Here is a 23,610-nt window from a genome sequence, read left to right on the forward strand (position 1 = left end):
AACTTTCTTTAATTAAAAATTTTATGTAAATTGATTTAAAAAAATAATTAATTCAAGTTAATTCTACACTGCAGTTTTAATTTTTTAATACATACATTTACATAAGAAAATGCTAACATTTTACTTAAGATCAAATTTCCTATATTGAAAAAGAAAAAAATGTTCTAATATAATGTAATATATACAAATTAATTTAATTCAAATTAAGTTAATAAAGCAAAGTTGAAACTACTAACTTTTTACACATGGGCAGACTTCTCTGCCATTTTGGCAGTGATCTCCCTAGGGTGAATTATGTGGAAAATAAAAATGCTCATTAAACTTAAGAAATAGATATTAAATGTACTGCTTGATTAACTAAAACCATTGTAATACATGCACACATTACAACACCTAAAATAATCTGCACTTCAATTCCAACATTAAAACTGAGGAAAGCCAGCCAATTCTGTTTTGAGCCAAGTTAATACATATATGCCTTTCAACATTCCCACCACCTTCATTAATTAACTGAGTCAAGGTACTCTATGTGAACCTAACAGTCCTGGCTAAAACGTTCATGCACATCTCCACACAATACCCTATTATCACGTGGCACGTGTCAGGGATGCCCGCTGTCGCCTTTAATGTCTGGGCTTGCGAAGGAACCACTGGCCCAGAAGATTCATCAGAAGACGGGAGGCTGGTAAATTACATGCAAGCTCCAGTCCCATGCAGTTTCATTATACGCGGATGACATGACTATATACATCAGAGACCTGGGAATTAAACTCACACCTATCTCCACTATGCTTCAAACGTTCAGGGACTTTTCTGGACAACGAGTTAATCATGCCAAATCACATACATTCTCATTCCAGAGCCACTATGCCCGCAATAACATTTTTCTGGGCACACACTCAATCCCCGTAGCCCAAAGCACATTTAGATATGTAGGTATCCAGGTTTATATATCACATATGGATCTGCTTGAGGTGAACCTACTCAAAGCTATCTCTGTGCTCGGAGAACAGGTGACATTTTGGGTCACCCTACCTCTTTCAGTACCAGGCCGCTTGGCCCTTATCAAAATGGTGATGCTCTTTAAATTGTTATAGTATTTTGTAAACCTACCAACAAGCGTTCGACAGCCTGTCTTTAAGACTTTGGATTCCTTATTAATAGACCTAACATGAGGCTCAGGCCGGCGCCTGATTGGTCTCCTCAAGTTACAGCTGCCTACAGAACACAGAGGGCTGGGCGCATCCGGTTTTCATTCTTATTGCCTTGTGGTCCAATTGCAGTGGCTTTCATATTTGATATCAGGCTTACATTTGCAAGAAATAGGTTATACACTCTCTAAATTACGCACTGGAAGTCTATACACACTACTTTTACCCTGGAGGTAATGACCCGACCCCAAACAAAATGACTCTACCCCTTCATAATGCTATTACATATTGGAACACTACACTTCGTATCATGCGCACCACAACTCCTTATGCCACGCACATTCCAATGTACGGCTTACACACCCCGACGGGTGCTCTTACAACCACTAAACTATTAACTTCGGAGGCGGTTGGTGTCTCTACCATTGGTGACCTCTTCCAAGAACGGGCAATTGCTTTCTCAGCGGGACTTTATACACTCTCATGACTTTCCCAGAGCCCTGTTTCTTACGCATGCCATCACCCTTCGTTAAGTGCGTCGGCACTCGCTGCCAATGGGGGTGAAACCTACCACACATGCACTGGTACAGGCAACCTAAAAAATGGCCACAGGTAGACAGTTGAGTGGCTTTAAAGAGGCATACGATCCCACCTATTTGTATCACTGACATTGTTCTGAGATTGTTGGAAGGCAAACTTAGATCGCCCATATCACGATAAGGAATGGCAGGTCCTTCTGGAATATCCAAGCAAGATACTCTGCAACACACAATTCAAGTTTATGAAGTTCACGTTATCACACAGAGAATACTTGACACCTTCCAAACTACACAAAGGTTTTCCCACAGTAGTATCCATTTGCCCTAGATGTCGCACTGATGACACTGACCTCCTCCATATGGTGTGGACATGCCCGCTCTGTCATCTTACTGAAAGGGGGTGAGAGACTCGCTCAGAAACTTAATGGAAAACACACACTGGGACACCGTGTAACAATGCTTACTGGGCATATATCCCAGACCTGAAACGTCCACAGTGGATTCTCGTTTCGTTGACTTGGCTCTCCTCTTTGCCAACAGCAAATAACGCATCGCTGTAAATCCCCAATACTTCCTACTGTACTGAGCTGGCACAAAGAGATTAGTCAGTGGGGGTTTACTTAAAGCTCGCCGCTGTGCAGTGAGGAGTACCGAGGGTTACGCAAGTGTCCTGTAGCTAAGATATGGGACACTTTGCTAGAACAGTTCAAGTCACAAGCAGAGGACTCTGATACCTGACAAACCATTGCGGATCTTTCAACCCTTATGTTCTGGCATTTGACAGTCCCCTTCGCATTTGTGGTGTACATTTGTCACCGATTACTTTGGACAATAATATGGTGGGACACTTCACACTCCGCTAACAAGTTCCATGCCCCTTGGAAGCCGGACTAGCGTGGCGGTAGGATTTGGGTTGGTACTTCGGTGGAGGTGAGATATGGTTGTCTAATTATTGCCTTTACTTGCAAATGTGTTGCAGTGCAAGCATATTGTCATGATATATATGTTGTACTTAATTCATCAATGGCATTGTAACATATGCATCTTTTCTTGATACAACACAATGCAAGATATATCTTGTGGTGAAATGTTGACCCAACAGGTAACCTCAATTTAGAAGCCTACTGAAGTGAGTGGGTGGTCACTGTAGCAAGAAAATGGAGATACTAAAAAAAAGAATTATTCATTGAGCAGGTCTCAGAAAAAGAGTACCTTTATGTCTGGACGCCCACCTGATACTTTCCTTTTGGCAGAGTGGAAGGTTTATGCTGCCAATCAGATGGCGGCAGAAGAATACAACTATAGGTGCCCCTAAGATAAAGTGCTGCTATGCCTAAACTCCCACCAATTGCTATTCCTTAAGCTGTTCTTTAAGCTACCCGGTGCTATCCCAAAAACACTAAGTTAGGATGCATGAGCTTTGGCTGGTGCTTTTACTGCCTACCTAGTTTTGCAATCCAAGGAAGTGAAGTGCTAGTATGACTGAGTATCTAACACTTCTCATGCCTTGTACAACGCTACCTAGTACTGACTGTATCAGAACTTAAAGTGCTTGTGCCTTAGGTGAGTAAAGTGCTAGTGCTCTTGCAGACCATCTGGCCTTGCTCTCAGGAGAGGTAAGATACGGTTACGTCAGGTCCTTAACCTGTTTCTGCTCCTAATGACTAGTATTTAAGCTGCCCTGCGATAACCAAATTAACTAACTTTAAGGTGTTTGTGCATCGGCTGGAAAAATGCTGGCGCTCTTAATGCCTGGACAGTTTTGCCTCTGAGATGATGAGTACAGATTTGCTTGGTATACCACCTCCTGCCATTCCTTAAAATTAATCTCTAAGCTGCACAGTGCTGCCCATGTCTTCTAACTTTTACCGTGCTTTTGCCTCAGTTGGTAAAGTGCTAGTGCTCTTACAACCCATCCGCTCTTCCCCTCAGAAGTCTTAAAGTTAGAGCTCGGGTATATTCGGTGATTAACCTTTTTCTAATCCTTGTGGTTGGACTGCCCTGTGCTATCCAGAATAATTGATTGTTAAGGTGTTTATGCCTCAGGTAATGAGGTGGTGATAGTTCTGCTACCCGCCCAATTCAACGGTCCAGAACATTTCCAGTAAAATTGAACCCATAGCATGCACATGTGCTTCTAGGGTACCAATGTCCCTTGGGTTTCCAGCTGAGACATGTTGTCTACAGTTCTCTGGCTGTGCTCTATCAGCTATCCACTGGCTGCACCCAATCTGCCATTGTAGGATGCTATGATGTGAGGCCTGTAGCTTGCCGGTATGATTTAATGTGTTAAAGTTTCGAGTCATACAGCTACAAAAATAGATCTCTGAGTTAGTCACATCCAGTTCTTGGTAGCTTAGTCATGGTCCTTGGCCAGAACCCTTTTTTCAACCCTCTGGAGGAATTTCACCATCGCACAGTTCAGTTGAGGATCACATAGATTGAAGCAGGGTACCACCACCTCTCTTCATGTCCCTGTACCTCTCTCATTCAGTTTACTGCACAGGAGTGCATGACAGTCTTTCAGAGTAGATATAGTAAGACTCAACGTGTGAAGAATGTCCTTAGGACCTAGGTCACATAGCCTGTACATTGCTTGGCCTTTAGTTATTTTCACTGGAGGATAATGTTTTAAAACAAGCAGTACCCCTAGCCTGTATTTTAGGAACTTTTCCTTAATCTAGTTTCTATAAGATACTCTTAAGTAGCTTTGAGGTTTTACCTTGGAGTAGTTGCCAAGAGTCATCTAGCCTTGAATGCGCCTTGCCAGGCCGGCTTTATCCTCTAAAATTGACAATGCTTAGGTGTAGGATTGTGTTATTTTTTAACAATGTGAATGGCTTAGAGGTAAGGCCCACGTAGATGAGAGGCTAAGGGTAGTGCAGGAGAGCGTGCCCTGACCTGTATTTCCAGCTACAGGTGATGCCCCAGGGAGCCCTCCAATGCAAGTTTTAGGCCATAACAGCAATTCATGAATGCTGCTTGCCATGAATAAAGTTACTTCAGTAGGCCAAACTCCAGCGGATATGAGCAGGTGGCGTGTATGCTGGCAGATGCAAGATGGACCTACAGATTTTCACTACTGTGTTGTTTAGAATGGCGCTGTCCCTGCCCCCACAGGGACTTGCTCCCATAGGTCAATGTAGGGAGAACCTTGGCTTGAGTAGCTTGTAGTACAGGAGTTAATTTTGGTCCCTTCAACTTCCTGTAGAGGGACCCTAGACCAACGGACAGTGTGTTGCCTATCCTTTTAATTTCATCCAGTTGGTCAGTGAACGTTCCGTTGGCAATGAATAACATACCAAGTTATTTCAAGTCATTTACTGGCTGTATCTTATCTCTAACCAGAAACCAAGTGTGTTTTTTCAATACTTTTCTTTGAATTGTTAATGTTTTACTGTTTTTCATATTGATAGGCCGAAGCGGCACCTAGACGTCTTTGAAGCCCCACCTTCATTCTGCAGACTAGTATTAAATCCTCAGCGTAGAGTACGTTTGAGAGCTGGAGGCTGCCCAGTTTCGGTGCATTACAAAAAACAATGGTTCTGTCGGGTATTAAATAAAACAATCGCTTTGTTATACAAATAAATCAAGAGATGACCACACAAACTAAGAGTACAAATCACACTGATGCTGGATTTGGAGGGTGTGATGTCGTTTTTTATATAAATTTCAGCATTTATATAGGAACCCCCATATTACTTGTAACGCAAGGTTACCAATGAAATAAACTTTAACGTGAAGTAGTGAATCAGTGACAAGGTGACAAGAGTGACAATTATGTGCACAATATTTACAAAATGCAAAAGAAACATTCTATGTACATCATATACGAAGGAAACATTCTATGTACATCATATACAGGAGGGCCAGTATTAGGGAAAACAATGACGCTGTTTCATGAGTGAATCAAATTGTATTCGAAAGACAGGTCTTGAACTGGTCCTAGCACTTTATCGTCGACGTTTCAACCCAGATTATGCGAAATTAAATCGTCATGCAGGGTCTTCATCAGGACATTAAGAAGGTCATGGCAACCTAGCAAATGGTGTAGGATGGCCTGGTAATCCGTTTAATGCGTTTCAAAAGGAAGAGTGCCTCATCTAATGTGGTCTCTAGGCGGGCGAACCGCGTCCGATTAGTGGGATACGTCTGGTATTCAAACTCACGCTGCAGCAGCTCCTCTCACAGTCTGACTGTGAGAGGAGCTGCTGCAGCGTGAGTCATTATCGCTTGCCTTCTATTTCTATTCAAACGTATGATGTACATAGAATGTTTCCTTCGTATATGATGTACATAGAATGTTTCTTTTGCATTTTGTAAATATTGTGCACATAATTGTCACTCTTGTCACCTTGTCACTGATTCACTACTTCACGTTAAAGTTTATTTCATTGGTAACCTTGCGTTACAAGTAATATGGGGGTTCCTATATAAATGCTGAAATTTATATAAAAAACGACATCACACCCTCCAAATCCAGCATCAGTGTGATTTGTACTCTTAGTTTGTGTGGTCATCTCTTGATTTATTTGTATAACAAAGCGATTGTTTTATTTAATACCCGACAGAACCATTGTTTTTTGTAATAATTCTACCCAGGTTCTGAGGGACACAGGGTCACCCCATTGCTTTTATAATATAGTTTCGGTGCATGGCAGTTGACACTGCTTAAGTCCGGTGGGAGATCCACAAAGAACAAGTTGCACAGAACTGGAGCAAACACACAGCCCCGCTTTAAACCTTGCATTGTTGGAATGGCCCTGGACAGATAGGAGCTAACCCCAGCTTGACGTAAATCCACAGGTGGTGTGCAGCAATTGTATGGCCCCATTTTGCCAGTTTTTTCCACAGCGTACCCCGGTCAACCCTGCTGGAAGCAGATTTGTAATCTATGAAACATAGGTACACTGGGTAGTTGTTTATTATTGAAAGGTCGTTTAGGAAAGAGAGCCATGATTTTAGTTGTTGTCTTTACATGCTTACTGACGCCGGTTTCGTTTGGTGTTATGTTGTATTTTTTCTAAAAGTGTTACTGGAAAGGATTTAGCCTTGTTGTCTTTTAGGGCCACTAGGTGATAGGTCTCTGAGTTTATTTTATCGCCCCCTTTAGAGATCAGCCAGATGATTGAGCCATACAATAAGGTGGGAGTGCAAGTCCAGGCTGTGGCAAAGTTAAATAATGGAGATAATTGTTCTGCCCAGTAGTTGGGCTCTTCCATATAGATAACTGAAGGGATCCCATTCAGATCTCGGCGCCCCTGAGAAATTTGATTCTTGATGGCTCTTGTGCTAATTTAAAGATTGAAGTCACTAAAATCAGAGGGGTTGCTGGGCAGTGCTTGGTTGCGATATTTCATCAGAACCTGAGTGGACTGACAGAACTGGTGCCTGCAGGGCTGTTGGCCGCAATACAATCCGAGACCTCCCAGCTGGTCCTAGCGGACTCTTAATCAGCATCAGGATGGGATTGCTGTACATCACCCATGTGTTTAGGTTGCAACATTCTGCTCCCAGGAAAGTGTCTCTTATGCTAAGCAGGGACCACAGAGTTAAAATGTCCTGACAAGAAATGCACTCAGGCAGACTGTGAAATGTTTGAATTAGCCACGCATGGGAGGGAGCTATTGATGTCATTCACCATCTGCCACAATCTAGCCAGATTTTTTCTCCTGATATCACACTGCAATTTTGCCCAGAAGGAGTCCCTGCAGCCTCCAGGAGGTCCCATTTTGATCTTTTTAAAGCTTCCTTGGGTTCCCTGAGCTCCTGACAAAGCTCTCTGTCAGTCGGTACCCTCCCGAGGGCCCTCCAGAGCTGGTTTATTTGCCTTTTAATCACCTTGATGGAGCAGTTCCCTTCCCAGACATGTTGGTGAAGGACCTTGTGGTCGGTATTTTTCCTTTGGGCCAAGACTGGTTTGGCATATCAACCAGACAACGTTGTGGTGAATGTTTCCCAGCTGCTCAGAGGACTTCGTCCTTCTGCCTTCGTGGCTTCCAATGTTTGCATGGTGCCATGGGCAAGTTGTTGTCGGGAGGTGGCCATTCATCTAATGCACTTGTTATAAATTGTATAGCATGAGATTCCCTGATCAGCAGAGATCACTGGTTCTCCGAAGGCAATTGACAGGGATATCTCCTGTGGAAGATGTTCGCTTTCCGATTTCTCGCCATATCCATAAGAGAATGCAAACTGCCATAAGGGGAGACTCAGCAGGGTATAGTCAGTAAGATATGCTTGTTTTGGAATTATATGAGATTGGTAGCAGTATGTCTGGGACAAGGTTAACATGAAACTCGAAGTCCAAAATGCTCTAAATTGTAAAGCTGCAACTACTCTTTTTTCTTTTTTGTTCCGGTACGTTTTTTCTTGGTGTGGTATAGCACAGTATGAGTCTTGTGCCTCCAAAATGTCATTCTTGGGAGTTGAGCTCAGAGCGACATGTTAAAATCTCCAGCGACTATGATTTCAGTGTCAACTCGCTCCCTTTTTAGCCTCATGATCAAATCTGTTATTTTAACTGCAAGCTCTGTCATTGCTTAATTGCTTGGGTGGATATATACATTCACTGTCGTCATAGTTTTGGTAATGTCTTCAAGTGAGTTCAGAACCATTTCTACAGATTGCAGGTCATCAATCATCACTGCATCCCATGATTTTCCTTCTATAGCATTAGCTGCTGATACATAGATTGCAAGCCCCTCCTTACAGTGCCCATGCTTGTGAGCCTTTATCACAGGAATGAAGAAGTAGAAAAAACCCTACAGTAGCACGGAGGTCTGCGTCCATGTCTCCTGTAGTAACACTACTTGGACCAAGCGCAAGTAGAGAAGAATCTCCAGATCACTCAACTTGCTGGCAAGTTCACTGATATTCCAGGAGCACACACTCAATATTGTATCTGTCTGGGGGCCTTTGTTTGCTTCTTGTCATTGTAATCCTCTGGTTATATTCAAAGCATTCAATAGCCAGCCCCAGTCTGTTTTGGCGCTAGCGGGTGGACTTGGCTTCAAAGCGTATTCTATGAGCTTTTCCTATTAGGCCCTAGAGATTTGCTCAGTATGTTTCTCAGGCAGGACTGAGTAAGCTTAGGCTTGAGAGTTTCGAGTAAATATGGGTAAACTGTGCTCCTTACAGTCGTGATTGAAATCCCCCAGCTTTTGACAGTGTCTGCCTCATTTAACACTTTCGGAGTCAGTTTGTGAATCAGGTTGGCTGTTTCATCTTTCTACATGAACCAAAAAAGGGTTACTATGTTAGCGATCAAAATAATATTAAATCTTACCTTACTAGTTGAAATGCATTGTTAATGAGACTGGCTCGATCATTGCTGCTAATTGATGTCATGTTTTCTTTCAAGAGTTTTATTAAAGCGTCCCAGCCATCACCTTCATAGTGTACAATGTAATAACCATTCATTCCAACGTTGAACTTTATCCACTCCACCTCATCAGGAAGGACAATAACATCTAGACAAACAAGTTGAATTTTTTGTATTACATTTGATGTAAGGTAGTCTTCGTCAACTTTTGGGAGTATGCTAAAGGAATATGCTACTTACCAGTATGCATCTGTTCTTGGCATGTAGAGCTGCAGATCTATACACTGTGCATAGATCGCCATTTGGTGTTGGGCCCGGATGTTTGCAGTTTGTTTTTCTTCTTGGACAATCTTTGGAAGTCACGAGTTCGGTGACTCCTCCTTCGGTCCGAACTGCGCATGGGCTTCGGCTCCATCCTCAGATTGTTCTTCGCCAGCAGGGAAAAGATGGACCGTAGTGATAATAGTAAAGAAACCCATGTGTGTTGTATCTAAATAAGATAGACTGGAACGGATACAGGTAGCAGGGCAGGCGGGTGGGCGTGTATAGATCTGCAGCTCTACATGCCAAGAACAGATGCATACTGGTAAGTAGCATATTCCGTTCGAGGCATATGAGCTGCAGATTATACACTGTGCATAGATTATATAGCAGTACCCAACCCTAGCGGCGACCACCGGTATCCGTTGCAGTGGTTTGAAACAGTGTCTTTAGTACAGCCTGGCCCACACTAGCTTGTTGTTTGGAGTGCACGTCTACACAGTAATGTTTTGTGAAGGTGTGCGGTGTTGACCATGTGGCTGCATTGCAGATGTCATCTAAGGGTATGTTCCCTAGAAAAGCCATAGAAGCCCCTATCTTTCTTGTACAGTGGGCTTTAGGTGGAACAGATAATGTTCTTTTTGCTTTGTGATAGCACATTTGTATGCACTTTACAATCCACCTAGCTATCCCTGATTTTGAGATGGGGTTGCCTTTATGCGGTGGAGAGAAGGAGACAAACAACTGTTTAGTCTTTCTGAAAGGTTGCGTTCTTTGTATGTAGTAAAGTAAAGCCCTTTTAACATCAAGTGTATGTAGAGCCCTTTCCGCAACAGATTGAGGTTGCGAGAAAAAAAACGGTAATTCCACAGATTGATTGAGATGGAAGGGGGAAATGACCTTAGGCAGAAATGTTGGATTTGTGCGAAGTATCACCTTGCTGTGATGTATCTGTAGAAAGGGTTCTTGTATAGTGAACGCTTGTATCTCACTAACCCTTCTAAGGGAAGTGATGGCTACGAGGAAAGCTGTTTTCCAAGTAAGGAACTGTAGCTCACATTTATGCATTGGTTCGAAAGGCGGACCCATCAGCCTTGTAAGAACTACGTTTAGATTCCACACAGGTGAGGGTGGTGCCCTGGGCGGAATTACTCTTTTAAGGCCTTCCATGAAGGCTTTAATAGCAGGCACTCTGAAAAGTGATAAATGTTGTCTGTTTTGCAGGTAAGCAGCAATTGCTGCTAGGTGTAGACGGATGGATGAGTATGCCAGGTTACACCTTTGAAGATGGAGCAGGTAGCATATGATGTGCTGTATGGATACATCTAAAGGGTTGATTGCATTGTTACGGCAGTAAACAACAAATCTTTTCCACTTTGCGGCATAGCATGCTCGAGTGGTAGGACGTCTGGCTTCCCTGATAATGTTCATGCAATCAGGGGGAAGGTTAAGGTATCCAAATTCTAAGATTTCAGGAGCCAGATCGCAAGGTTGAGCTGAGCTGGGTCCGGGTGCCTGATTTCTCCATGGTTCTGGGTTAGGAGGCATGGGGACAGGTGCAGTTTTTGGTGTGGTACCACTGAGAGCTGTAGTAGTGTGGTGTACCACGGCTGCCTGGCCCATGTTGGAGCTACCAGAATGAGTGTGAGGGAGTGCTGTTGTAGCTTCCTTACCACTAATGGAATTAGCGGGAGAGGTGGAAAGGCGTATGCAAATTTGCCTGACCAGTTCATCCATATCGCATTGCCTTGGGACAATGGGTGTGGGTATCTGGCGGCGAAGCTTGGGCATTTTTTGTTTTCGTGGGTGGCGAAGAGGTCTATCTGAGGATGCCCCCACTTGTGAAAGAATGGGTGAAGAACTTGTGGATGCAGTTCCCATTCGTTCATTTGCTGCGTTTGTCTGCTGAGCAGATCTGCCATGGTGTTTTGTATACCTGGGACGTGTTGTGCCAGGAGAAAGATTTTTTGTGGGATTACCCATCTCCATATGCTCTGTGCTAACCGAGAGAGCTGGAGAGAGTGTGTCCCCCCCTGTTTTTGAATATAATACATTGCAGTCATATTGTCTGTGCGAATGAGGACTGCTTTGGCTGAGATTTGTTTCTGAAACGATTTCAGGGCTAGAAAGATCGCCAATAACTCCAGATGGTTGATGTGGAGTAACCTTTGTTGTGGCGTCCATACACCTTGCACTGTGAGGTGTAATAGGTGCGCTCCCCAGCCGGAGAGCGATGCGTCCGTCGTTAGAATCACCTGAGGAACCGGGTCCAGGAACGGTCGCCCTTTGGAAAGGTTTGTGGTGTTCCACCACTGCAGAGAGCGATGGGTGCGACCGTCCACCAACACCAGATCCGTCAGCTGTCCCTGGGCCTGGTTCCACTGGCGTGCCAGGCACTCTTGGAGTGGACGCATGTGGAGTCTTGCATGAGGCACTATGAAGATGCAAGATGCCATCATCCCTATTAGCTTCATAAACACTCTTGCTGGGAGAGAGTGCTGAAGAATGAATCTTTGGCGCAAGGCTTGTATGCTTGCGATTCTGGCTGAATTGGGATAGGCTATAGCTTTTGAGGTGTCTATAGTGGCACTGAGGTATTGCTTTGTGTGAGACTGTATCAGCTGGGACTTTTGGTGATTCACCGTGAAGCCTAGCTGGTGGAGTATTTGGATGGTAGTGTTTGTATGTTGCACACACTGGTTGAAGGACGCGGCCTTTATTAGCCAGTCGTCCAAGTAAGGGAAGACGTGAATGTGTTGTCTTCTGAGGTGTGCCGCCACTACTGCTAGGCATTTGGTAAACACTCTTGGTGCGGTTGTGACCCCGAAGGGGAGAACCTTGAACTGATAATGTTGGCCTTCCACCACAAATCTGAGGTACTTTCTGTGAGAAGGGTGTATTGGAATATGAAAGTATGCGTCTTTCAAGTCCAGTGTAGTGAGAAAGTCGTCCTGACAGAGGAGTGGGAGAACTTGTTGGAGAGTTACCATGTGAAAATGGTCTGAATGGATGTATGCATTTAGAGGCCGGAGGTCTAGAATGGGCCGCAGGGTCTCGTCTCTCTTTGGTATCAGAAAGTACAGAGAGTAGACCCCTAAATTTTGCTGATTGATGGGGACCTGCTCTATAGCCTGTTTTTGCAGGAGGGAGATTACCTCTTGTTTCAGCAGTGTGGTATGTTCTTGTGACATTGCACGGTGCCTGGGTGGGATATTTGGGGGGGGGGTAGATGTTAGTTCGAGACAGTACCCTGATTGAATAATTTGGGTCACCCATTTGTCTGATGTTATGGTCTCCCAGGTTTGAAAAAAGTCTTGTAGTCTGCCCCCGACCGGAGTGGAATGGTCTGGGGGGAGCGGGGGAAAGTCATTGCGTGGGCGGTGTTGGTTTTGCCCCTGCCTTTATTATTGTTCCCTCTATATCCACCTCTTTGATAGCCCTTTGTGAAGGTAGTCTGAGGAGGGGACTTGTGGGACGTGGAGGCGTTATCGGTAGAGTAACCCCTGCCAGTGCCTCGAAAGGAGGAACGGCGAAAGGAGCGTCTAGGAGTGTGGGATTGTAATGCTTCCCATAGACTTCGCCGTATCGGTATCCGTCTTCATTTTTTCCAGGGCTTCGTCTACTTTTGGGCCAAATAAGTGTTGTTGGTCAAAAGGGTGGTTCAATATAGATGCCTGGACTTCCGGCTTAAAGCCTGAGATTCTGAGCCAGGCGTGGCGGCGAAGCAGAACACTGGTGTTTATAGCCCTGGAGGCTGTGTCTGCTGCGTCAAGTGCACATTTAATAGAGGTGTTGGTAATGATCTTTCCCTCTTGTATCAGTTCATGAGCCTTATTTTTATATTTCTCTGGGAGATGTTGCATGAGAGCCACCAGCTCATCATAGTGCGCTCTGTCGTACCGCGCCAACAGCGCTTGCGTGTTGGCGATGCGCCACATATTGGCAGCTTGCGAGGCAGTGCGTTTGCCTGATGCATCTAAGAGCTTGGACTCCTTATCGGGTGGTGGAGCCTCACCCGATGACTGAGAATTGGATCGCTTCCTAGCTGTGGACACCACTAATGAGTCTAAGGGCGCAGGTCCTTTAATATAGGCAGGATCTGTGGGAGCTGCCTTATATTTCTTCTCTATTCTGGGGTTTAAGACCCTAGCCCTGACGGGGTCTTTGAAAACCTCTGCCGCATGTTTGGTCACCCCTTTAAGCATGGGTAATATGGCAGTAGATTTATCTGCGATGTCAAACGTGTCAAGTAGGAAGTCTTCCTCAACTGGATCACTGTGTAACTCCACCCCATGATAATGTGCCGCCCGTTGTAACAAGTGGTGGAACCCCAGGGAGTCCTCTGGTGGAGATGGCCTGGATGGATAAAGATCATCCTGAGGCACATCTGGGACGTCTGGATTATGATAATCCTCCCATGGGTCTGGTGTGCCCGGAGGAGAGGGGTCCTGTGGGGCATCTGTTGGATCATAGTAGGGATCCCCTTGGTCATCAGGGTCTGGAGACGGGGTTGGAGAGCGATGAGGAAAGGGTGGAGAAGGTGGTGGGGGAGGTGGAGGAGGTGGAGGCGGTGGGAAGGGCACTCTGAAAGGAGATGTGGCAGAGTCCTTCCGTTTTGGCGGTGGAGGAGGAGCTGGCTTGTCTAAATGTCTTTTCTTTGAAGACAAAGTGAAATGTCCAGTCTTTGGATCCTTTGTTAAAGTCTTTTGTAGAGGATCTGGCGTGAAGAGCTCCTCCGGCACCGATTCATCTGTCGGTGCCGATGTTTTCGGAGCCGACGGCTTCTTCGGTTTATCCGTGCCATGCTTTTTCGGGGCCTCTGATTTTTTGTTCGGTGCCGAGGCAGGCTTCGGCACGGGAGCGTCGGTGCCGAGGGATTTATGTTTGGTCGGCACCGAGAGGCCAGGTTTCGACACCGATGGCTTCGGAACGGAGCTTGGTGTGGTTTTCTTCGGTGCCGAAGGATGTTTTTCGGCGCCGCTAGTATGCTGGCTCGAGCCCGAGCCGCCGGGAGACTTGTGATGCCTCTTCACCGGGCCCGGGTGGGGTGATGGAAGCGGTATGTTTGGTTTTGCCTAGGCCCGGAGGCGAAGGTGTAACCGGAGTCTCTTTCGGTATGGGCGCAGAGGACGGGGTAGAGTACTCACGACCCTCTGCGCCGGTGTGATCTCCTCCACGTCGGAGTCGTCGGCCTCGGAAGCGCTGACGATGTCGTCCTCCTGTTCGGTGTGCTGCTGTCCCGAAGCTCCGGTGTCTTCTCCGAAGATGTCAGGTGGAGCCGAGGTCGATGAGTGCGCCATGGTGTGTCGAGCTCGTCGATCCCGAATAGTCTTTTTCGATCGAAAAGACTTGCAGGCGGGGCAGTCTCGGGCCTCGTGTTCGGGAGAGAGGCAGAGGTTGCACACCTGATGTAGATCGGTGTGGGGAATTTTAGACCCACATTTTGGGCACTTCTTAAAGGGAGTCCTTTCCATCGGCCGAGACCGGAGTCGAGAAAGGCCCGAAGGCCACTGCCGATGCCTGGAATCGAGGAAGTGCCGAAGAGAGAGATAAAGAAGATGATTCCGCCTGAAGAATCTCGATGGACGAGGATTTTTCGTCGAAGGTTGAACTGGAAAGGTTCGAAGCCGGAGCACGAAGTATTACATCCGAGCCCGATGGCGAAAAAAAACAATCTGAGGATGGAGCCGAAGCCCATGCGCAGTACGGACCGAAGGAGGAGTCACCGAACTCGTGACTTCCAAAGATTGTCCAAGAAGAAAAACAAACTGCAAACATCCGGGCCCAACACCAGATGGCGATCTATGCACAGTGTATAATCTGCAGCTCATATGCCTCGAACACATGTTTATGTATTGTGCATTCAATGCTAAAGGCATACTCCAATAGACCAGCAAAGTGAAAGGTAATGGCTCATACTTAGCTAGATAGGTGAAACAATGACAGACTAAACTTTATAGCCAGCTGAACTACGATCTAATGTTCTAAGTAACAAATGTGACTAATTTATTCATGGTTTTGAATATTGCAGACTTTGTTATCAAGACATCGTGATGCTTCACATAATGGCAAAGACATTAGGAGTAATTAGATAGTAGGGCACACATTTTATTCCTCAGATAATTACATGTGCTGGATGCAATATATATAGCAACACATCAGAAGACAAATATTGAATAGAGGGATTATGTTACTTACCCTGTAAGCATCTGTTCTTGGCATATAGAGCTGTAGATTCACATGTTTGCATACTCCTGCTGTCTAGTGTTGGGTCCGGATGTTTGCAAGTTGTTTTTCTTCGAACAAGTCTTTTCCAGTCACGAGGTAGGGTGACTCCTCCTTTTGGTGATAGTGCACATGGGCATCGTACTCTGTTGTTAAATTGTTTTCCAGCAAGAGGGTGAGAATGGAGTAAATGGGTGTAGCATAGAGATGTCCATGTGTGCATAATATGAATAATAATAATGACAATTAGTGTCTGGGGAGGAGGGAAGACACATGTGAATCTACAGCTCTACATACCAAGAACAGATGCTTCCAGAGTAATAACATAATCCGTTTGAGGCATATGTGCTGTAGATACACATGCTTTGCTCAGACTGTACAGAAGTACCCTCCAAAAGTGGTGGCTAACCAGTGGGCGTTGCAGTTGTTTGAAAAAGTGTTCTTAGGACTGCTTGTCGTACATTAGCTTGTCGTCGTGCTAATACATCCACACAATAGTGTTTTGAATGTGTGTGGCATAGACCATGTAGCTGCTTTACAAATGTAAGATATAGGAATGTTACCTACTAAGGCCATGGATGCTCCTACTTTACGAGTAGAATGTACTATAGGAGGTATAGACAACGGTATTTGGGCTTTGGTATAACATGTTTGAATACATTTAATATTCCATCTAGAGATACCAGATTTAGAGATAGGTTTCCCTTTGAGGTTGTTTTGCGGATGCCTTTTGTTTTGTCAATACAATACAATAATGCTCTTTTGACATCTAATGTATGCAGAGCTCTTCCTGCTACAGAATCAGATTGAATGAAGAAAACAGATAACTCAACTGATTGGTTAATATGAAAAGCAGAGACTACTTTTGGAAGGTACGTTGGGGATTAGTACGAAGAACTACTCTGTCTCCATGGAGTTGGAAAAATGTTTCTTGTAAGGTTAATGCCTGAAGCTCACGGACTGATTTTAGTGGAATGATAGCAATAAAAAAAGACAACTTACAATAAGGAAACTGTAGTGGACAATTGTGCAATGGTTCAAAGGGTGGACCCTTAAGTCTTGTTAGAACAATATTAAGGTTCCATACAGCTCGAACTTTTGGTGGCATCACCCTTTTAAGTCCTTTCATAAAGGCTTTAATTACTGGGACTTGGAACAGAGATAAGTGTTGTCTGTTTTGAAGATATGTAAATGTGTATGTACTTATATAGCGCCGAATCACCCCTAGGGGTATCTCAGCGGTGTACTCATACCGCTGAAGGAACCCTTCCTGGCTTTCCGTGTGAAGTGTCCACTCCTGGGCACCCCAATGGTGAAGCCAGGCATCCCAGCACTGTTGGGGCCGTTGTGGAGATTAAGCAAGCTATTGCCCAGAGTTGCAGCGTGGGACCCATGATTAGAATAGGCACTGAGGCGAGAATATCCGGTCCGAGAAATTTATAGCCCGAGACCCTGCCGCGGCGGGAATCGAACCCTGGTCCCGGACCAGTGCTCTGCATCGAGATCTGCCGCTCTAACCATTGAGCCACACTTCTCCACTGCTGCAAGGTGTAGGCGTATGGATGTGTATGCAACGCCTGCACGTTGTAGTTATAATAAATAACACATGTTTGCTGTATAAAAGCATCTAGTGGTTCAATTGTGTGATTATTACAATAAATAGCAAGCCTTTTCCACTTTGCTATGTAGAATGCTCTAGTGGTAGGTTTTCTTGCTTCTTTAAGAATTGCAATCTGATGGTAGATTTAGGCATCCAAATTCTATGACTTCAGGAGCCATTTCACTAGGTTGAGCTCCTTGGAGATTGGATGTCTAATTTTTCCTTGTTTCTGAGTGAGAAGGTTTGAGGTACGGTGAGGTGAAGCTTCTGGTGCGGAACTAATGAAAGCTCCAGTAGTGTGGTGAACTATGGTTGAGAGCCCATGTGGGAGCTATCAAAATGAGGATGAGAGATGTTTGCCGGAGGGAGAGGCGGAAAAGTTTAAGCAAATATCCCTGACCAGTTCATCCATAGCGCATTGCCTTTGGATAGAGGGTGTGGGAACCTGGAGGTGAAGTTTGGGCATTTTGAGTCCTAAGCTGTTGCAAAGAGATATATTTGTGGAAATCACCATTTTTGGAAGAATGGGAGGAGGACTTGGGGGTGGAGTTCCCTGCCGTGGACTTGTTGCCACACCCTGCTGACGAGGTCAGCAAATTAGCTGTCCGTCCCAGGAAGGTGCCCTGTCAGCAGGTGGATTTTGTGGTGTATTGCCTAATGCCAAATGGTCGAGAGGGGGATGATAACTGTAGAGAGTGTGCCACCACCCCCCCTTGGTTTTGTACATAGTACATAGCTGTCATATTGTCCGTCCGGACTAGCCCAACTTTCCCTATTGGTTGAGGTAGAAATGTTTTTAGCACTAGGTGAACAGCTCAAGGCAGTTGATGTGGAGACTCTTGTGTTTTGTGTCCCATAGACAGTGAACTGTTAGATGTTGTAGAGGGGCACCATACCCAGTAAGGGATACATCTGTTGTGAGCATGATCTGTGGCAATGTATGATGCCATCATCCATAAATGTTGCATGAAAGTTCTTACTGTTAGATATTGATTGCTTGGAAATTGTAGCAGCAGTGTCTGAAAATTGTGAATTCTGGCTGCTAAACCTGTTTGAGAGTTCAGAAGAGCTCCTAGATAGGGTTGCCGTTATGCAGGTTGGAGATTGGATTTTTGCACATTGGCTGTGAATTCCAAAGGATGAAGGGGATTTAGTGTAATTTGAGTGTATTGTCAACACTTGAGATACTTGTTGGCTTTGAAGAGCAAATCGTCTAGATCTGGGAAGATATGAATTTGTTGTCTTCTTAGATGAGCTGCTACCACTGCTAGACATTTGGTAAATACTCTGGTCGCAATTACTCCAAAAGGAAGCACTCTGAATTGATAGTGTTTTCCTGCTACCACAAATCTGAGGTATTTGCGATGTGCTGGGTGAATAGGGATGTGAAACTACGGGTCATTTAAGTCTAGTATTGACATAAAGTCGCCTTGCTGTAAAAGAGGAAGCACCTGTTGAAGTGTGACCATATGGAAGTGTTCTCACAGTATGCATATCTTTAGAGGTCTGAGGTCTGATATTGGCCGTAGGGAACTGTCCTTTTTTTGGCATTAGGGAGTACAGTGAATAAACCCCTGATACTTGGTGTTGTATTGGAACTGATTCTATAGCTCCTTTTGCTAGAAGAGCTTATAGCTCCAGGTAATAACAATGTTGGATAATGTCCAACACCCATTTGTCTGATGTAATTGATTGTCAAATGGGAAGAAATTGATGCAGTCTTTCCCCAACAGGTGTATGATGATCAGGGGGAATTGCTATCAAGTCACTGCATGTTGGGAGATAGAGAGGTACCTCTGCATTCAAAATAGTTTCCTCTGTAACCACCTTCGTAAAATCCTCTAGAGGTGGAGGATTGATTCTATGGTTTATAGAAAGATGTGTTGGAATCTGTGGATGTACTTTTCGAGTCTCTCCTAGAAAAAGAGAGGCAAAAAGAGCCTCTGTTAGAGCGTGACTGGAGCGTTCCCATGGGTTTTGCCACCTTGGTGTCCTTTTTCATTTTTTCAAGGGATTCATCCAACTGTGGACCAATAGATGTTCCTTATCGAATGGGGCATTAAGTATTGTCAGTTGTACCTCTGGTTTAAATCCAGAGATTCTTAACCATAAATGTCTTCTGAGGAGAATACTAATGTTAACTCCTGTGGCTTCTAGTGTCAGCAGCATCAAACGCACACCTAATAGAAGAATTGGTAATTACTTTTCCCTTCTGTACTATTTCCTGACCTCTTTACTTATGCTCCCCTGGGAGATATTGGAGTAAGTCTTCCATTTATTCCCAGTGGGCCCTATCGTTCTTAGCCAAATGACAGAAGTGTATTGGATATACGCCAATGGTTGGCTGATTGTGCAGCCATCCTTTTGCCTGAGGCATCTATTACCTTGGACTCCTTGTCTGGAGGTGGTGCATCACCGGAAGTTGGTAAATTTTCTCTTTTACAAGAATTGGACACCACTAAAGAATCTAAAGGAAGCAGGCCCTTAATAAAAATTGGGTCAGATGGGTGGGTTTTATATTTTTTTATCGACCCTAGGTGTTATATACGTGCTCTTACTGGATCTTTAAAAATATCTTCAGCATGCCTTATCATACCCTTTAACATAGGTAAAGACTGTGTTGTATTATGTGTAGTTCCTTAAGTTTAAAATAAGAAATCTTCTTCTAAAGATTTCTTGTGTAATGTGACTCCATGGTATGTGGCTGCCCTGACAATTAACTCCGGATATGAGGTGTTGCCATCAGGAAAGGAAGGTTTAGCAGGCTACAGATCTGGGTCTGTGTCTGTAGGATTGATTGATTGATTGATTGATGTACTTATAGAGCGCAGCTATCACCCTACGGGCATCTTGGCGCTTGCATTGGGAACCCGTCCTGGTTTTTCCCTGTAAGATAACCCGTACTGGGCATCCCCAAGGTGAAAGCCAGGCATCCCGCCGCAGGGGGCCGTTGTGGAGATTAAGCAGGCTTGTTGCCCAGAGCTGCATAGTGTGAACTCGTGCTTAGAGTGGGCACCGAAGCGAGAATTATCGAGTCCGTGGACGATTGGGCTCTGGACCCTGCCGCGTCGGGAATCGAACCCAGGTCCCGGGTCTGATCTCTGCTTCAGGGTATGCCTCCTCTAACCAGTGAGCTACACTTCTCCACAGGATGATCTATATTGTAATCATCCCATGGAGCCGATGGTGGCTCTACATAAGTGTCATCCTCATCATCAGGATCTGTATAGGAAGAGCCCTGTGGTGTGATATCTAGAGGGTCTGAAGGTGGTATAAGAGGTACTGGTAAAGATGGTGGAGGAGTAGGAGTAATTGGGTGAATAGGGCTAGTAGCTATGTCCTCCTTTTTCTTCAAAGGGATTTTATATCTTTCATCTATTTTCCGTTTGGAGGATGGCATCACTTTGCTGTAATATGTCCAGTGTCTAGATTTATATATTTTTTCTTTTGTTTTGGGTCCAGCTTTTGTTGCATGGTTTCCAGAATTTTCTACGGAGGCTTTTGATGAGTATTGTTCAGTTTTGGCGCTGAAATTTTAGGTGCCAAGCTCGATTTGTCCCTTTTGTCTTTCAGAACCAATGTTTTAGGTGTAGAGACAGTGGTATCTCGACTGAAACCCAAGTCGGAAGGCTTGAGTGCTTTCAGTGCCATTTGTGGGTAAAGGGGCTTCGGTACTCACAACACCTTGACCAGATGGAATGTCATGGGACTCCAATTCTATCTCCAGCTCGGAGTCGGAATCTTGGACTGAGAAGGCCTTTTCTTCTTCCGCTACGAAGGCTTCCATCTCTTCTTGTTCGATATCTTCTCTTAAGATATTGGACATGTCTTCAATATTTTTTTGCTTCATTTCTTTCCGTTGAGCCTGGTGGCCTCGCAGTGTTTTTTCAAGCAAAATGAGTTACAAGAGTGTCTTCCTTGAGCTCCCGTAAGAGGCACAGGTTGCAGACTTTGTGAAGGTTGGTGCACGGACATATGGAGTGGCACCAAGGGGAAAACTGGAACAGTGTCTGTTACGTTGGCAGATTACTTGGTGTTTGTTCGAGTAGAAGTGAAATCAAATGGGCTAGGTTGGAGTTTTCTCGGGCCAACAAGCAGATTTATTTCAATTTTCGACATGCGGATGGTGTGAAACGCATTCAAAACAATACCAACGCAGGTATAGTGGTTGCACACCGAAGGGATTCAAACCGGAGCACAACAAACCACGTTCGAACCCGATAGCGGAAAGAAAACAATCAACAACGGAGTCGAAGTCCATGCGCACTATCACTAAAAGGAGGAGTCACCCTACCTCGTGAATGGAAGAAAAACAACTTGCAAACATCAGGACCCAACAGTAGATGGCAGGAGTATGCAATGCATGTGTTTCTACAGCACACATGCCTCAAACAAACATTCCATTTACAAGTCTCAGTTCAAAGTATATTTCATAATGTGGGTGGCATTTTCAAACAATAAATATAATGAATTCAAAGTTATAGACTGTTCCTTTAGTGTTAAATAACAGTGGTTTATATATTTTATAAACAGTAGTTATACATATTGTACACGTTGCACATTTCTTCTAGTCACTAACTGTCATTCCTCTTGGACTAAATGGAATTAGCTAGGCTTATGTTGGCTGATGATCAATTTCGCAGGAGCAGTGCAATCAGTATGTCATATCCTTCGAACCTACATGCAGCAGGTTTTAGTTGTTTTCTCTTGTTATTTGTGCATAATGTAGGTTGAAAGCTAAAGGCTGTACTAAGTGTGATTACATTCAGTGAAGTTGTATTGTATCCTTCTTTTGAAGATGGTCAGTGTTGGAGCCAGTCTTAAATCTGAGTGAACATTACACATTCTAGGAGCAGCGCCAGAGAAGTAGCGCTTCATAAAGGGGGTATTTTGAACTGTGGTCTCTTGATGAAGATATAAGTGTGACTCCTTACAGGAATATTCTGGACAGCAATCTATGATTTCTGGGCAATAGGTTTGGGTCTGTTGCTCGAAAGGCCTTGTAGGTGGTGCAGGCAGTTTTGTAGAGTTCCCTAATTTCAAGTGGGAAACATTTGAAAGATGGTAGTGTAGGTATAATTGGGGTTACACGTTTTACTGTTGGTTAGGAGCCTATCAGTTAAATGTAGGATTATTTTATTATTTTGGGCAGGCTGAGGAGATAAACATTTCCACAAAGAATGCACAGCATAACCAGAGCCCTTGAGCTCATTTGAATTTTGGCTTTAGGGAAAAGGGTTCGATATTCTGGAGCAGATTTAATTACCACACCATACTTTTGGCTATATTTTTTATATGAATGTGAAGACTGAGTAGTATGTTAAGCAAAAAACTAAGTGGGTTAGGTGAGGGGACCACTTTAGGTGAAATGTTGAAGTCTTCCACCATGTGTGTAGCGGTTCCAATGCAGCTGCAAGGAGATGCATCGTACTGCATCGGTTTTGCTCACAAGACCACAGATGGCCTGGCAGAACACCTTAAGGCCCACTTCTAAGGGACCAGAAATGGCGGGGGGGGGGCCACTTGGTAGGTAGAACTCACAGTAGATAGATTCCAGGAGCTGGTTTCTAGGTGGTTGGAGCCTTTTCTGTCCCCGAGGATATGACCAGGAGGCCAACCAACTTGCCCTTGGAGTCACTCTGGTGATCCTGGGTTCAAGATGCAGGTCAGGTCCCTAAATCAGACAGCAAAGCAACAGAGAAGCAGTCCTTCTTGCAGAGCAGCACAGAAATCCATTTGAATCGTCCACAGGTCCAGAGTTACTGAAGAGTTGGGTCTGAGGGGCCAAAATGTATAGCAAGTGCCCATTCTGAAGTGAGAGAAGGTTCTAGAGAATTCTTTTTTGAAGTTATTGAAGTTTCCTGCCTCCCCTGATCTGGCTCCAAGCTCTGGCTACATGAACATTGCTGTGCTGACACGTCTTTTGTGTGAAGGCAGGGCACAGCACAGCATATTCAGCTGCAGGTGGTGCTGTGTCTAGCTCCAACCTGCCCCCCCCCATCCTGCCAGCCTATGGCCCATTTTAGGCACACCTAATCTACCTACTGTGTAGATTTGGAAGCAATAAACAAAGTCCAAATGTCAACTACACGCAGTCATGTGACCCAAGAACAGGCTGCAGGCACTAAATAGTTAGGGCAGGAAAATGCCATCTTTCTGGGAGAAGGGTGTCTGTGGTGTGGCCGTGCTGGGCGTCTGTCTGCTAACCCGTGAGCCGTCTCCACGCTCGGCTGTCACAATAATGCCGTAATACCCCTGGCTTTGGGGGATTTTCAGTGAAATCATATTATAGCAGGCAAATAACCCTGTTAGGGTGGCATGAGTGATTAACCCAGGTCCCCCCCCCCCATTCCGGCGAGCATGTGTTTGACCATCACATGGCAGCAGACAGATGGAGACCACAGTAGAGATGAGTGACTGCTACCAGATGTTTGACCATCACATGGCAGCAGACAGATGGAGACCACAGTAGAGATGAGTGACTGCTACCAGATGTAGATCATATACTGA

General features: G+C 44.8%; 1 protein-coding gene across 3 annotated transcripts in view; it reads right to left on the minus strand.

Annotated features, from left to right (window-relative positions):
* The window catches only part of LOC146865673 (endoplasmic reticulum aminopeptidase 1-like), a 529,832-nt gene that overhangs the window by 233,960 nt on the left and 272,262 nt on the right, over positions 1-23,610 (minus strand). For all 3 annotated transcript variants that reach the window (XM_085632533.1, XM_085632531.1, XM_085632532.1), the window contains one exon: positions 8,979-9,162. In XM_085632533.1, the coding sequence (XP_085488659.1) occupies positions 8,979-9,162 (184 nt within the window). The remainder of the gene's footprint in view (positions 1-8,978; positions 9,163-23,610) is intronic.

The sequence above is a fragment of the Triturus cristatus genome, chromosome 2_1 (assembly GCF_964204655.1).
Source record: "Triturus cristatus chromosome 2_1, aTriCri1.1, whole genome shotgun sequence".
Lineage (NCBI taxonomy): Eukaryota > Metazoa > Chordata > Amphibia > Caudata > Salamandridae > Triturus > Triturus cristatus.